This window comes from Macaca fascicularis, chromosome 7 (genome assembly GCF_037993035.2).
Source record: "Macaca fascicularis isolate 582-1 chromosome 7, T2T-MFA8v1.1".
Lineage (NCBI taxonomy): Eukaryota > Metazoa > Chordata > Mammalia > Primates > Cercopithecidae > Macaca > Macaca fascicularis.
Genome location: NC_088381.1, coordinates 173,171,842 through 173,187,971, shown reverse-complemented (window position 1 = coordinate 173,187,971; position 16,130 = coordinate 173,171,842). Strand labels below are relative to the sequence as shown.

At 53.1% G+C, this 16,130-nt stretch overlaps 1 protein-coding gene across 4 annotated transcripts; it reads right to left on the bottom strand.

The window, feature by feature from the left end:
• Positions 1 to 2,174: 2,174 nt before the first annotated feature.
• On the bottom strand, positions 2,175 to 15,639 carry CLBA1 (clathrin binding box of aftiphilin containing 1). Of its 4 annotated transcripts, none has more exons than XM_005562364.5 (5): positions 14,585 to 15,639; positions 12,710 to 12,855; positions 10,201 to 10,330; positions 9,059 to 9,175; positions 2,175 to 2,912 (listed from the first exon to the last, which is right to left on the bottom strand). In XM_005562364.5, exons 1-5 carry the CDS (start codon positions 15,005 to 15,007, stop codon positions 2,904 to 2,906), a joined length of 825 nt encoding a protein of 274 aa, XP_005562421.3. In that variant the 5' UTR covers positions 15,008 to 15,639; the 3' UTR covers positions 2,175 to 2,903. The 4 variants fall into 4 exon arrangements, with proteins under 4 accessions (XP_005562421.3, XP_065374629.1, XP_005562418.3 ...); XM_065518557.2 differs by having other exon boundaries at positions 9,059 to 9,172; XM_005562361.5 differs by lacking the exon at positions 2,175 to 2,912 and adding an exon at positions 6,596 to 7,526.
• Between the last annotated feature and the right edge of the window lie 491 nt (positions 15,640 to 16,130).

The following is a 16,130-nucleotide window of genomic DNA, read 5'->3' as shown; positions in this document are numbered from 1 at the left end:
TGTCTCAAAATAAATAAATAAAATTAATTTTTAAATTGACAAATAAAAATTGTATATGTTTATCATATACAACATGTTTTGAAATATGTGTACATTGTGAAACAGCTAAATAGAACTAATTAATGTGCACCACCACACGTCACTTTTTGGGGTGAGAATACTTAAACCTACTCTCTTAGTGGATTTATTTGTTATTATTTTTTTTGAGACAGAGTCTTGCTCTGCCGCCCAGGCTAGAGTGCAGTGGTGCAATCTCTGCTCACTGCAGCCTCTGCCTCCCGGGTTCAAGCGATTCTCCTGCCTCAGCCTCCTGAGTAGCTGGGATTACAGGCATGTGCCACCACACCAGGCTAATTTTTTGTATTATTAGTAGAGATGGGGTTTCACTATGTTGGCCAGGCTGGTCTCGAACTCCTGACCTCGTGATCCACCCGCCTCAGCCTCCCAAAGTCCTGGGATTACAGGCTTGAGCCACCATGCCCAGCCTTTATTTATTTATTTTGAGACAGAGTCTTGCTCTGTTGCCAGGCAGGACTGCAGTGGCCCGATCTTGGCTCACTGCAACCTGTGCCTCCCAGGTTCAAGCAATTTTCCTACCTCAGCCTCCCAAGTAGCTGGGACTACAGGCACATACCACCATGCCCAGCCAATTTTTGTATTTTTAGTAGAGATGGGGTTTCACCATGTTGGCCAATGGTCTTGATCTATTGACCTCGTGATCCGCCTGCCTCAGCCTCCCAAAGTGCTGGGATTACAGGCATGAGCCACCACATCAGACCCCCGGCCTTTATCTTTGTGTAAAGATGAGGTATCACTTTGTTGCCCAGGCTGGTTTCAGACTGCTGGACTCACATGATCCTCTTGCATTGGCCTCCCAAAGTGCTGGGATTACAGGCGTGAGCCACCACACCTGGCAAGTTTGACTTTTTAGGTTCCACGTATGAGTGAGATCACGTGGGATTTGTCTTTCTGTACCTAGCTTATTTCATTTAGCATAAATGCTTCAGGTTCATCTATACAGTTGCAAATGACAGGATTTCTTTTTTTTTTTTTTTGCAGCTGAATAGTATCCCGTTGTGCATATGTACCGCATTTTCTTTATCCATTCATCTGTTGTTGGATACCTACGTTGATTCCATAGCTTGGCTTGACTAGTGCTGCAGTAAACATGGGGGTGCGGGTATCTCTTCAACATACTCATTTCCTTTCCTTTGGATCAATACCCTGTAGTGGGACTGCTGGATGATATGGTAGTTCTATTTTTAACTTTTTCAGGCATCTCCATACTGTTTTCCATAATGGCGGTACTACTTTACACTCCCACCAACAGTGCACAAGCATTCCCGTTTCTCTACACCATCACCGACATTTTGTCTGTTTAGAATAGCCATCTAACAGGTGTGAGGGGATATCTTATTGCAGTCTTGATTTGTATTTCCCTGATGATTACTGATATGGAGCATTGGTTTCGTATAGCTGTTGGCCATTTGTGTATGTGTGTGTGTATATATATATATATATTTTTTTTTTGGAAAATGTCTGCTCGGCTGGGCGCGGTGGCTCACGCCTGTAATCCCAGCACTTTGGGAGGCTGAGGCGGCAGGTCACCTGAGGTCAGGAGTTCGAGACCAGCCTGGCCAACATGGTGAAACCCCGTCTATACTAAAAATACAAAAATTAGCCGGGTGTGGTGGCGGGTGCCTGTAGCCCCAGGTACTCGGGAGGCTGAGGCAGGAGAATTGCTTAAACTCAGGAGGCAAAGTTTGCAGTGAGCTAACATCGTGCCACTGCACCCCAGCCTGGCTGACAGAGCAAGACTCCATCTCCAAAAAAAAAAAAAAAAAAACAAAAGAAAAATGTCTGTTCAGGTCCTTTTCCTATTTTTTCAATCAGGTTATCTAGGTTTTCTTTCTGTTAAGTTGTTTGAGTTCCTTATGTATTTTGGATATTAACCCCTTATCAGATATATGGTTTCCAAATATTTTCTCCGATTTCCGAGGCTATCTCCTGGCTGTGTTGGGCAGAGGCTGCCTCCTTTTCCTCGCTGTGCGCTATTGCAAGTTATCTCTACCTTTGGTTTGTTTGAATCAGGAGTCACGCGAGAGTCGCACATCACATGCTCTTTCATCTTCACTTACAACCATCCCTTTTTCCTAGTGTTCTGCCATTTTCCATTTTGTTGATTTTGGCTCTCAGTTTTATTTCCTTCTTTCTGCTTACCTTTTGGTTTAATTTGCTCTTTTTCTTGCACCTTAACATGAAATCTTAGGTGGTTTTGTACTTTTCTTATTTTCTAATATAAACATTTAAAGCTATAAATTTCCTTCTAAGCACTGCTTTCACTCAGATTTTGATCAGTGCACTTTCATTATTCAGTTTCAATTACTGTCTAAGTTTCCAGTGACCTCTGTGGACCCACTGGTTATCTGGACATGCGTTGTTCTCGTGACCTCCTGCTGTGTAGCCACCATCACTAGCTTCACAGCATGCAGCACCTACCATCTGTTACTGCCATGATCTCATGCCAGGGCTTGGCTGGGCTCAGCCGGGTGGTTCTTGCAGGGATCTGTCAGGCCATTGCTGTCAGGCAGCGGCTGCAGCTGGGTGCACCCCGCCCTGAAGGCTTCCTCCCTCCCAGGGCTGGCATGCTGGCCGAAGGCTCCAGCAGCCGGGTCCTTGAGCATCTGTCAGCATCTCTGGGATCGCTCCAGACATTTCTCCAGCATAGAGGCTTCAGGGTGGCCAGGTGTTTTGCATGATGGCCAAAGTCTCTGAAGGCCATGTCCCTGGCCTCTGATGTGGCTGACGGCTCAGCATCTGATCCGCTTGGAGAGAGCTCCACGTCCACTAGAAAGAACGAGGGCTTTGCAGTGTCACTCAGGCCAGGTGATGGTCACGTTCCTTCAGGGCCTCTAGGAATCAAAGGCCAGGATAGATTTACACATTCAAGAAATTTGGGGAAATACTTATGAAGGACAAAAGGGTTAGAAAGCAGGAGCAGGCAGAGGAAAGCTGCCAGCCTCGATGCAAGCCTGGCATCTGTGGGAGGAAGGGCATCTGCCACACCCATGGGCCCAGGGCAGAGTGCCCATCTGAGGCTGAGGTGGGCAGAAATGGCTGGCTCTACACCTCTCTATACTCAGCACGGACTGGGGACAGCTGGGAGGGGGTAGCCGCTGGCTGGGAGAGGGGGCTTCCCTCTTGGGTCAGGTCCTCTATCAGTATTATTTGGCACATGAGCCCAACATGGCACAATGGACCCCAGCATGCCCCATGTTTGCACTGGCTCTGCTCCTGAACCACTCCAGTAGGGTGCTCCTGGGGGCACCTGTCTTCCTGCCAGCTGTCCCTGCAGATCAGCTCCAGCTCAGCTCCTTTGCCTAGGCCTGTTCCTGTGCAGCCACACTCGCTGTGAAAGGCCTGCATCTCAGCCTGGGAGGGCGTCAGGCCTTAATTCCTCACTGTACTTCACCCCTAACCCAGAGAAGCTGCTTTCCCGCACCTGCTACTTCAGGGCCTATGAAATAAGTCTTTATTGAAAAACAAAAAACAAAGAGAGAGGCCAAGGCAGGAGGATTGCTTGAGCTCAGGAGTTCAAAACCAGCCTGGGCAACATGGCAAGACCCTGTCTGTAATCAAAACCAAACCAAACCAAACCAAGACCCTTTTAGTAGTTAACCAACTTTTACTAGTTAATTTTTTTTTGTTGTTCTTTTTTTTTTTTTTTTTTTTAAGAGAAGGGGTCTTACTCTGTTGCCCAGGCTGGAGTGCAATGGCGTGATCACAGCTCACTGCAGCCTCCAACTCCTGGGCTCAAGCAATCCTCCCACTTCAGCCTCCTGAGTAGCTGGACTACAGGTGAGCGCCACCACACCAGGCTAATTTTTTTTTACTTTTTGTAGAGATGGGGGGGTCTCACTATATTGCCCAGCCTGGTCTCAAACTCCTGGCCTCAAGCGATCCTTCCACCTTGGCCTCTCAAAGTGCTGGGATTACAGGTGTGAACCACACACCAGGCCTAGTAATTCTTTATAGTTTTTCTTCTTCAGATAGCTGGTGTGGTTTCTGTATCCTGGCTGATAATGCCTTCATTTTTAAATAATACTTCTTTTTTTTTTTTTGAGATGGAGTCTCGCTGTGTCGCCAGGCTGGAGTGCAATGGCATGATCTCGGCTCACTGCAACCTACCCCTCCCAGGTTCAAGTGACTCTCGTCTCAGCCTCCCGAGTAGCTTGTATTACAGGCATGCGCCACCACGCCAGGCTGATTTTTGTACTTTTAGTAGAGACAGGGTTTCTCCATGTTGGCCAGGCTGGTCTCAAACTCCTGACCTCAGGTGACTCACCTGTCTCAGCCTCCCAAAGTGCTGGGATTACAGGTGTGAGCCCCTGTGACCGGCCTAAAGAGTATTTCAATGTACATGAACTTCTAGTTTGACCTTCCTTTTCCCTTCAGCACTGCAGATGTGGCCTTCTGGTGGGAAGTGAGCCATTGTTCTTATCATTGCTTCTCTATACGAATCTCCTGTTTCCACCCTAGCTGCCTTTAAGGCCTGTAGTATGTGTTCAGGTGTGGTTTTCTCCACATAACCTCCTTGCAGTTATGGAGATTCTTGGATCTGTGGATTATTTTCTTTCATGAATTTCAGAAAGTTCTTAGCGATTCAGTCTTGGAATATTTCTTCTTTATTCTCTCCTGTTCCTGCTCTGGGACTCCAGTTACAACCAGTTAGGCCATCTGACTTTGGCCCGAAGATCTTGGACCCTCTGTCGTTTTCCCTCCCCTCTCTCTGTGGTTGGATCTTCTCTAGTGACCGATCTTCAAGTTAACTGATCCATCCCTCTGTGGTGTCCAGTCTGCTGTTAAACCCATCTAAAGATGATTCATTTATATACTATTTTTTTCATTTCTAGCATCTTCATTTTGTTCTTTTCTGAAGTGTCCCTGTTTCTGCTGAATGTCTCTATCACTTCGTGAATGTCACCTGCTATTTCCACAGGCCCTCCCCACCTCCCCAGAGTTCCTTCAAAGCCCTTGACTTCAGTTTTACCACTGGGGCTGTCTCTGCTTCTGCTGCTCACTGTGGCTCACGTTTTCTTGCCTTTTCATGTGTCTTGTAATGTCTTATTGTAGGCTAGACAGTTCGTATAAAAGAACAATAGAGGCTGAAGCAATGTTTATTTCCCGCGAGGGGCACGTGCCTTCCGCTGTGAGGCTGCCCGAGTGGGGACGGAGTTGTCCTTTCCTGCAGTTGAGCTGGTTCTGGACTTCTCTGCAGCTGTAGTTAGGCCTTCAGATGCCCTGAGGGTGGATCAGGGCACGGCTTCGGTGGGGTCTGAGCTCTGAGCACAGTGATTGTGGACATCAGCCTGTGTGTCACAGCCAAGCCACCGGCTTTGGGGGCTGCATGATTTCTCTGTTCTTCAGCTGGACTGCCGTCCTTTTTGGCCACTGGGGGCTTCCTTTGCTCTCCATTCCAGCCCCTTGCCTGGTGCCGGGGGGCGTCTTGCAGCCCTGCTGCCTCTTCCTCAGCCTTTGGGGGCTTGCCTCCCACCCACTCTCCCAGCCCCCCTGCTGGGCCTCCAGACTTTGGGAACAAAAATCCCAGCACGTCTGTGAGAGGGGCGTTCTTGGGGGAGTGTCTGTCAGCTCCCTGCCCCCACTCCCAGCTGTGGCACTTTCTTCCTGAGCGCTCAGCGTGGACCTGAGCGGGCCGAGGAGCTTTGAACCTGTCTGTTGCAGGGTCCTCCAGACCCTGGGGGCTTGGCAGCCGCACAGTGGGCAAGCGGTTTGCATGCATGTTGCCTGGTCCCTCCTTACCTGACCCTGTGAGGGTCCTCCTCTCACTCGCCTCTGGGGACAAGAGCAGCAGGGCCTCTCTTCTCTACCGGGCACCACAGAAGTCAGGTTTGGAACCTGTTGCTTCTGAGGCTCCTGTAAGGCCACAGGGAGGTCAGGAGAAAGGCTTGGCCTTCTGAGGTCTGTGGGTCACCAACATCCAGCCAGGTGAGGAGCAAGGGCCACCACGGGTGACAGCGTGATGCCGTGGCACAGCCTGAACCCAAATCTTGGAATGGAAGGAGCAGGATGGAATATTTTGGCTTGTTAAAGTCTAACTTTTAAAGGTTAGGAAACCAGGGCATCTCCTGGAAGGGCTTTGTAAAGGGGCCCAAAAGACAGTGCCTTTGAAGGAAGCTGCATGTTAGAAAAAGTCTAAATTCCCAGTTTCACCTGGCTGAAAATGAAAAATAAAAACAGCTTTCCAAAACATGTGATATCCAAAAACAAACAAAAAGGAATGATCCTCATCGCAGACCTCAAGTCACATGCAGCATGGTGCTGGCTGTGCAGCTGGGTGGCCAAGGCCACGGTTTGTGCAGGGACATCCGCTTCCTCCTCCCCTGTGATGGAACCTCCTGCCTATCACTGCGCACATCCCACTGATAACCACGGCGACATGGGGGCTGTGGTCCCCCGTGTGGCCTTGGCTGGAACAGAGACAGCCAGGGTGGCTGCTTGCTTAGACTTCAGGCCTCCCCTGGGGACAGGATTTCAGGTATCAGTCCCCCCAGCTGATGAAGCAGTGAGAACAGGCTTATCTAGGCGGTTTTATTTCATAAAATTGTACAAAAGTCAGGGCTGACTTCTTGGCTCTGCCGTTCGAAGAGCACGGTTTCCCTTAGCAGATAATTAGGGGAAGCCATGGGCCCACCAGAAGCTCTCGCAGGCCAGTGGTGTGACTTCCTGTCCACAACCATGAGGGAGAAAGGCCTGTCCTTGAGGCTGCTGGGCAGAGGCCCGGGCAGTGAGTGAGGGCACCTGCGAGGCTTTGAGGAAACTGCACACCTGCACACCCTCATGGTGCCCTGACCACATGGCAGCCAGGGCCAGGGCAGAGTGTGACAGCTAGAGGGTTTCTGAGTACTCTCAACAGCTGTCTCTCTGGTGACATTTCAGCACCTTCCCCTTTTCCTCTGAACTCATGGATTTGACCACAAGTTGTTCCCCCTGGACTAAGCAGCCCAGAAGCCATGCCCAGGGTCCATCCCTGGGTACCCCCCGCCAGGTGCCAGCAGCATTCACATGGGGCAGGGGGCCCATGGGTGCCACCTGGACCCCGACAGCCTGCCATGGCACCCAGAAACCTCTGTTTCCCCACAAGGACTGGCTCTGCCAAGGACACATCCTCCATCTCCTGGTCAGACCTGAGATGAGCCCAGAGCACAGGACAGGTCCCGTTGGAGAGATCCCAGGAATGGGCCTGGGATCTGGAAAACAGCTCCACAGACAGTTCTGGTTTCCACATCAACCCAACCAGGAAGAAAATGAAAAATTCCTCATAAAGGTACCAAGTACTCCTGATTTTAGCAAACGTCGCTATTAAAGAGTGTCAGTTTGAGCTTGCGTGGAGTGAACATCTTTTTCCTTGGAATAGTGATGTGCTGGCCACCTCCGCATGAGGGGGTCTTCAGGAAGCGGCTGCATGTCATCAGCCTCCCCTGTCTGCTGCCAGGCGGCCCCGAGAGCTGAGATGAGAGGACAGCAGTCAGGCACGCGCACCCCCGGCAACGAGAAACGCTAGCTTGGGCGTCTGCCCCTGGCCGCCCCGGCCTCTCGGCCCCCTAGTGTTCTCTCCTTGGTTCTCCTCTTAGAAACCTTCTCATCATGAGGTGTCACCAGAGAGGCGCACAGGGAAAACATGCTGGGGCTTCTCAGGATTGAGTCTATGGCTCTGGCCTGCAGCCAGCCCCGAAGACCGCAGTGGGCCCACATCTTAGGAGGGGTCTCTGGCCCTTGTGCTACGTGTCTGGCATTCCTTGGTGGAGGCTGCCACTACCCTCCACACTCACAGCCCTGCAGTGGCCACTCTTGGACTACACCACAGACTTCCCCCAAATAGCTGCGGCTGGATGTCTGCCCAGTATGGGCTGTTGTGAACAACACAGCCACGAACATGTCTTTACGGCCTGCTGCTCTAGGACAACCCTCCCGTGCTGTGGTGTTTTTCAAAAAGATGGACAGCCTGTGAAGACGGCCGATGAGGGCCCTCTTCTGTTGCACCATGGCACCTGTCACCTGTCACCTGTATGCTGACCACTCAGGGCACCCACCCCACGTCAGCTGGGGGCAGTGCCACATTCATGCCAAATTCTAGCCCAGAAGCTGACCCTGGCTGCCTCCTCTGCTATGCAACCTTCCTGCTGTCCCAGCTCAGGCTCAGGTCCTTGTCACCTTCTACCAGACCACAGGGCAGTACTTTACCCCTGCGCCTCCCTGCATGTCACTCTTCATGCAGATGGCCGCCCATGTGTCCCTCCCACCATCTCCTGGGTGTACACAATGAGCCCCGACTGTTCCAGGGTCCTGGGTCTCCAGGATGAGAGGAAACCAGGTGAGCTAGGCCTGGCCATCTCACCCCTCCTGCAATACCTGGTCTAAGAGTGGGCTCCAGCCCCCAGCCCAGAAAAGCTTTTCTTCCCCTGATAAAAGAGAGCTGCAGGAAGAAATCCCCTTCTCTCCCCATCCCCTCTGCCTTGAGCCCGGCTGTGATGATGTGATGAAGTGACTCTGCGGCAAGAACTGCAGCTCATGAGAAAGCTGTGGGCAGACCCTGTGTAAGGTAAGCGGCCTGTGACTGAGGCCGCCAGTCAGATCAGTCCATGACAGCTGCCCAGGTGGAGTCACATCCCCGGCCCAACAGTCACAGCCTGGTCCCGCCTCATCCTTCCAGCCTCATCATCCATACCTGGCGTCTCAGCTTCCCTGCAGCTCCTTCTCTGCCTGGCTTCTCCTGCCAGTTCTCCTGTGTGACCCACCCATATCCTGGGTCCTCTGGCCTAAGAGTCTTTCTGGATGATACTCTGTTCCTTGGCACCCTGCAGTGGTGTTAACAATTTGCCTGTCTGCCCTAAATAGTAGCAACGTTTGTTTTCTGTAAGTCCACAAGACTCAACGGAATAAAACAAGCAACTGACTCACATCAGAGAAAGCAGAGGCCTCCGCATGTGTGGACACCACCAGCGCGGTTCCCCGAGGCCTCTCCTTGGTGACCACTCACCTTGGTCTGGATCAGGGCTTTACAATGCTGGAGACGGAAGCTGCCGACAGTGAGGAGCCCTTCAGGCTCTCTGAGGTCACAATCTTCCATGATGGGGCCCTGGCCTCCAGAAAGCTTCTAAGGAGACAGACCCCATCAGACGGCCAGTACAGGCATCATTTTGTCTCCTGTTTTCTTTTCCCCGGAGCCCTTCTACTAATTTCATTCTAAAACTGCAAAGTTCTCTCAGGCCCCTCTGCAGGTCAGGTCACCCGTTTCCCCTAGCCCTGCCACTCGCTGCCCCATCCCCGGCTCACAGGCCTTGCTTCCCTTCAGGACCTCAGCGCCCCTCAGCTGCTCAGCGGGAATAACACCTTAACGGCCACTTTCAGACACACCCTCGGAGCTGGCCCACCTCTGAGCCTTCTATTCAGGCTCCCGTTTCCTAGCCTCCTGGTTCTCCGTTTTCCTCACAATGACACAGTCAGGGCTGATCTCACTGGGAACCTCTCTGTTCCTTTCTGCCCTTCACTTCCTTCCTGGCCAGCCCAATGTGGCCCACGGGCCAACAGGGCAACCGTTTTCATGCCCCTGTCTGCACCAGGGCCAATCTGCCTGCCTGGCTGGCCGTTTTTGAGTTTTCCATGTTTGAAATTTTCCATAATATTTAAGAATGAAGAAAGACCCTTGAAATCTAGATTGCTGAAAGGCGGCCCTCCCTGTGACTGGTGTTTTCGGTGACAGCCCCGGAGCTTGAGCACATGCACGGCAGTCTGCAGTCTGTGCGTGGCAGTGGTGCGTGCGGCGGTGTGTGCGCACAGCAGCAGTGGCGTGCGTGTGGCAGTGTGTGTGGTGTGTGCATGGTGGTGTGTGCGCGGCAGTGTGTGTGCACTGATGCCCATCTCTTTGTGCTTTGTCAGGTGCGGGCTCAGGCCTTTCCAGAGCCTTTCCTTACCTCCTGCTCTAGGCTTTTCTGGCTCCTGCCTCAAGCATTCGGGATTCATCCAATGGCCTTGACAAGTTTATGGGGCCACCTAGTGGCTTTAACCCATCTGACCCCACACTTCTGCCTACACCCACCCCGTGGGCGCGGCCAAGGGCCACTGGCTACAGTGAAGTTCAACCACGCTCTCAGGAGCCCTGTGTCAACCCAAACGACCTACCTTCTGCGTAGCATCTATTCCGAGAACAAGAAAGAAGTTCTCCTGGCAACGGGACTCGCTCCAGAGGCATTGAGAAGTAGACGTGGTATGTTTGCTCTGAAGGGCTCTCCAGAGTTTTCTGGATTCATTACTGGAAAACAGATGAAATTGTTAAAAGGTGACCTTGAAAGCCTTCTGAGGAGATCACTGAAGCACTGCCCAAGGCACACAACGGGGGCGCCTGCCCTTTACCCCCAAGCCGAGACTCACGAGAGTTCTGTTAAGAACTCTAGAAACAGCATTCCCGGGCTGGGCATGGTGGCTCACGCCTGTAATCCCAGCACTTTGGGATGCCGAGGTGGGCGGATCACGAGGTCAGGAGTTCAAGATTTGCCTGGCCAACATAGTGAAACCCCATCTCTACTAAAAATACAAATATGGGCGCCTGTAATCCCAGCTACTGGGGAGGCTGAGGCAGGAGAATCGCTTGAACCCGGGAGGCGGAGGTTGCAGGGAGTGGAGATTGCACCACTGCACTCCACCCTGGGCGACACAGCGAGACTCCATCTCAAAAAAAAAAAAAAAAAATAATAATAATAATAATAATAACAGTGTTCCCTGCAGGAGCACTGGCCTGCCTCGTTTATTTGTCCATTTATACTTTTATTCAAACAACACGTGCCATCCTGCAGTACCCCAACCCACCTCCCGTGCCCCCTCTATGCCTCACAGCACCTGGCCTGGAGTAGCTTACTCACTGCCACTACTGACTGTCTCCTCCAAGGAGTGGAAGCTCCATGAGGCCAGGTATTTTGCTGGTTTTGTTCACTCAAGTGCCTAGAACTGTGCTGAGTACAAAATAGATGCTCACGAACCAAGAGTACCAATGCATGCTTAGGAGAACAAATGAACAAACCAACAGTGAATGTCTACTATGTGCCACGTCACTGCTATGTACTGTGAGGGACTGAGAAGGTCTGCCTGTAGGAAGTTCATGCTCTAGTAGAGAAGGGAAAATGAGTACAAGGCCAGGTGCGGCAGCTCGCACCTGTAAACCCAGCACTCTGGGAGACCAAGGAGGGCAAATCACTTGAGCTCAGGAGTTCGAGACCAGCCTGAGCAACATAGCAAAACCCTGTCTCTACAAAAAATACAAAAATTAGCTGGGCGTGGTGTCAGGTGCCTGGAGTCCCAGTACTCAGGAGACTGAGGCAGGAGGATTGCTTGAGCCTAGGAGGCGGAGGTTGCAGTGAGCTGAGATTGCGCCACTGCACTCCAGATAACTCCAGAATAACAGCAGATGTGCTAAACGCCAAACCATTTCCAAAAAATACCCCAGTGTTTCAGAACACACAAACCATGCTCTACTCCACCCCCAAAGTACCATCCAGCCTTCTGTTCCACGAGTGTCCAGCCCTGCCAAGTCCTGACACCCAGGACTCCCCACGCCTCTGGGTCCGAGAGTCATGCTGCCGGGGACAGAGACGGCAATACTGCCAGCACAGTGCCCACCCCCACCATCAGCTTGCTGGGACCACATTCTTGGCAGTTTTTCCCCAGGGATCATGCTTGGCAGAAGCACCACATACAGAGGGCATGCTGGCCATCTGGGCAATGCTGGTTGTGGCCTTCTGGGCTCCAGGCTTCTGTCCTCAAGCCCCTGTGGAGGGTACCCTGGGGGTAGGTGCTGGGTTGGACCCCAGTAGAGGCCACAGTGGGCTGGGCTGGAGCCCAGAATGGCCTGTCTGCAGAGCTCTCTGAAGTCCAGGCCTGCTCATAGACACACAAATCAGCAGGCTGACCTGGCTCTCCCCTGGCTGCTGGGAGACCCACTCCACAGACCACACCGAGGGGCACGGAAGCTAGCTCTCCCCAACCTTCACTTCCCTCCTCCCTCTGGGGCCTTGGGCCAACTTACCTTGAGCTTCTCAACCACTGCTGCCTAATCCGCTAGAGCACTGTTTGTCTTTCAATGCTTAGTTGAAAGTGTGTCCCTGGAAAAGGGCCATCTGCGAGTGACTGCGGGTGCACTTTCCCCTGGAAGCCCACAGCCCTGCAGGCAGCACTGGGAGCACCCCTGGGGCTGGGGCCTGGGGCTGACAATGGGGCTTCAGAGTGTGGACTGTTTTCTAGAACTCTGTGGCTGAGGACCATGAGGCAGCCAGGGTCCACTCAGCCAAGTCCCCCAGAAAGCCCCTGTGCCCACTGCTCAGGCCCACCAGCCACTCACACTGAGTGCGAGCCCCCCACCTACTCCACCAGCACTGCACTGAGACGCAAGGTGAGCTGGGCTCGAGTCCAGCTGCTCCAGGTGAGCTGGTGGGGGAGGGGGATGAACAGGGCTCCGAGTGGAAGGCCACAGCTGGAGCAATCGTGCTGCTGCTTCTCATAGGACCCCATGACCCACAGACAGCAGGGACTTCGGGAGAGATGCTACTCTCTATAAAGGCAAAAACAAAGCCTCACACACCTGCTTCTATCAAACAAAAGTACAAATGCAGTTGCTGTAAGAAATATTTAAGTTCATTACCACAATTTATGTACACATTCAAGGCCAGGTTTTTCTTCACTGCTTATTTCTAGGAAATGGTCTATGGTGGAAATGTCTTCAGCTGCCTGCTGGACTGTTACTTCTTGAAAAGCACACTTTAAAATGTTCTCATAGCTGAGAATGGACTGAAAGAACAAAAGCATACCAAAGTTAGGAGACAGACATACATAACGTTACCTTATTCCAAAGAAATAACTGTAATGGAAATGAAATTTGTAATTGACCATACCATTAGTGTTACTATCACTTGACATATTCATTCCTAAAAATCACCATGTTAGCAAAATCACACAAAACCAGAGGACTCATGGGAAAGGTGGGGTTAGGGCAAAACATTCAAACTTCATTAGTGACACATGAAAAAAGATGGTCACCCAATAATGTTAGTTCTGTTTTCCATGTTTGGTTAAGAAATTATACATGTGGTCAGGCGCGGTGGCTCACACCTGTAATTCCAGCACTCTGGGAGGCCCAGGTGGGTGGATTGCGAGGTCAGGAGTTCAAGACCAGGCTGGCCAACATGGTGAAACCCCGTCTCTACTAAAAATGCAAAAATTAGCTGGGCATGGTGGTGTGTGCCTGTAATTCCAGCTACTTAGGAGGCTGAGGCAGGAGAATTGCTTGAACCCAGGAGGCGGAGGTTGCAGTGAGCCGAGATTGCGCCACTGCACTCCAGCCTGGGTGACAGAGTGAGACTCCATCTCAAAAAAAAAAAAAAAAGAAATTATACATACTACAATAAGCACAGCACTTTACCTTGGAAAAGATGAAGACTCGCAGGCTGAGTTAGTGTGAAGGGGTAGGAGGAGGGCGGTCTGAACTGGGAGAGGTCCTAACACCAGGTGTTGACAGGTGTGCTACGTCGGGGCGCTGAGCGTTGTGTGAGGGTGTGCGTGTGCGAGTCTCATGCATTCCAACCGGCCCCAGCTCAGCTGGGGGCAGTTTTTTGCATTCATCTACTCTTTCTTGTGAAATTTCAACTATGCTCAAATTGTACCCTAATACATCAATCATGCTGGAAAACAAATCCTGTATTCAAAACAAGCATTACAGCAGACCTTACTCTATTAAGACTGGATCTCATCAGGATTCCAGGGAAACTGCTTTAGAAAACAAACAGTCCAGCCCTGAGAACCTAAATATCTTTATTTCCTTCCTCATTGGTTTTATTTCTTATCTCTCATGATGGTGTTTGGGATGAACCATTTGGGAAGAGGTGGCAGAAAAAGAGGAACAATGCAAGGAAGAAGACAGGAAAAGAGAAGGAGCGGAAGCGTCACCAAACAGTAAACACCCAGCAGTCTGCTCTGAAAGAGCAGGGCGCAGGGGGCTGAGGGCTGGGACCCTGGCTCCCGGACAGGTCGGACTGGGCATCACCCAATTCATTACAAGCTCCCGGACAGGTTGGATCGGGCGTCACACAATTCATTACAAGAAAGTTGAAATGTGATCATGTGATTTTAGAAGCTCTGAGACTTCTAAACTCAGCAGATTAAGAATTCAGACAAAAAGCTCCTCCTCAAATGCCCTGAGCTGGGACCAGTGCAGTCCCCGCCAATGGGGAGTGGACAGGCCGGGGGAGGAATGGTCAGAGAGAGTGACCCAGCTCAGGTGGCCCCCACCTGGCCTTGGTGTGACCCATTTCTGCAGCTTCCTCTGCCAACTCATTCCTTCCCTGGCCTCAGGATGGGACAGCCAACCACATGGCCAGGGACGAAGGCCAGGAGAGCAGCAGACCCTCCGAGGCTCTCAGCCCCCTCCCTGGCCAGCACGCCACAACATTCGAGGGCTGCAGGCCTCTTGGTGTGTACACCTATCCCACTCAACATGGTGACCACAGCACGGCAGAAGTACCTCAGAAGGTGGGACGGCAGCAGTTCCTGTCACCCAAGGTCCACCCTGGCACGGTTGGTGAGAACTGCACTCCTTTGGGGCAGAAGTGGTTCTTGGTGGCTGGGGTTCTGTGGGTCTCTCCAGGAGTTCAAGGGACTGTGAGAATTGTCCAGACTTGGCTGAAGATTCCCGAAAGCCTTCAAACTCCCCCCAAGTGCTGCTGTGTTCCCCAGGGTCAGGATATCGGGTAACGCAGGTGGAACCGCCCTCACGGGGCAGGGAGATGCTGGCTTCCCCATCGGACAGGAGAAGGTCGGGGCAGGTCCGTATCCATTCCAAACTGGCATCACTTAGCCTCTCAGGTGCCACTCGGAGGGAAGCGCTGGCTGCTTCCTCCCGGAGGTCACTCAAAGGCTCTCCCCCCAGCTCCTGCCGGTTTTGCATCTTGGAGCCGCCAGGCCAGCAGAGGCCCGATGGGCAGCTGCTCAGGAGACATGCACGTCGCGGTGCTGGCCGCCCGGGACTGCCCAACCTTCCCCTGCCCTGGAGAGGGCCTGGGGACGCTGCAGGAGTGCCCCGGGCTGCCCAGTGGCTGACGCTGGAAAGTGCCCACGTGCTGCTGTGGAACTGATACAAACCACAGGCACGGCCCGGTCGCCCGGGAGTCCTGGCTTCCTCCTACGCGTGCGAGCGCGGAGTCCGACACAGGGGCGTGTACCGGACCCACGGCAGGTGTGAGAGCGGCGGCCCAAGGCGGGGCTCCTGCTCTGGAGAGACCCGCGAGGGGGCCTGGGAGGTCCACGCTGGCCAGAGGGAGTGGGTGCGGCGCCCCAGGGCCTCCCAAGAGTCCCTCTCGCACGCGGCCCGCAGGGCAGCCCTGGACCGCCTGAGCCTGGACGGGGTCCCAGGTGGCCGGCTACGCGCCTGGCCCACGGCTCCCGAGAGTCCCCGCGTGTCCTGGGCCCCGGCCCGGGCCCCGCACCACCTTCGTCGCCGCCTCGGCAGGGCCGCGCGCGGCCAGGCGGAGATAAACCTGCAAACAGCAGTCCCCTCCTGCCTGCGCCGCCCCGTTGCCTAGCAACGGCGTGCGCCATCTCCGCTTCCGGCGTCCGCCGACGCGGCGTCAGCACGCATAGGGGCGTGGCCAGCGCCGGCCCCCGCCCTCCAGGCCCCGCCCCGGACCCGCCCTCCCTGACCGTGCCGCCTCCGCTGCTGGTGGGATCGGGCTTCCCCACGGGCCCAGCCCTGGGCGCGGGGCCGCTCGAGCTTTCTGTCCGTGCTCAGTTCGCCGCCCGAGTGGTTCTTTCTTTCTTTCTTTCTTTTTTTTTTTTGAGACGGAGTCTCTCTGTCGCCCAGGCTGGATTGCAGTGGCGTGATCTCGGCTCACTGCAAGCTCCGCCTTCTGGGTTCACCCCATTCTCTTTCCTCAGCCTCCCGAGTAACTGGGACTACTGGCGCCCGCCACCACGCCCAGCTGATTTTTTGTATTTTAATAAAGACGGGGTTTCACCATGTTAGCCAGGATGGTCTCGATCTCCTGACCTCGTGACCCGCCCGCCTCGGCCTC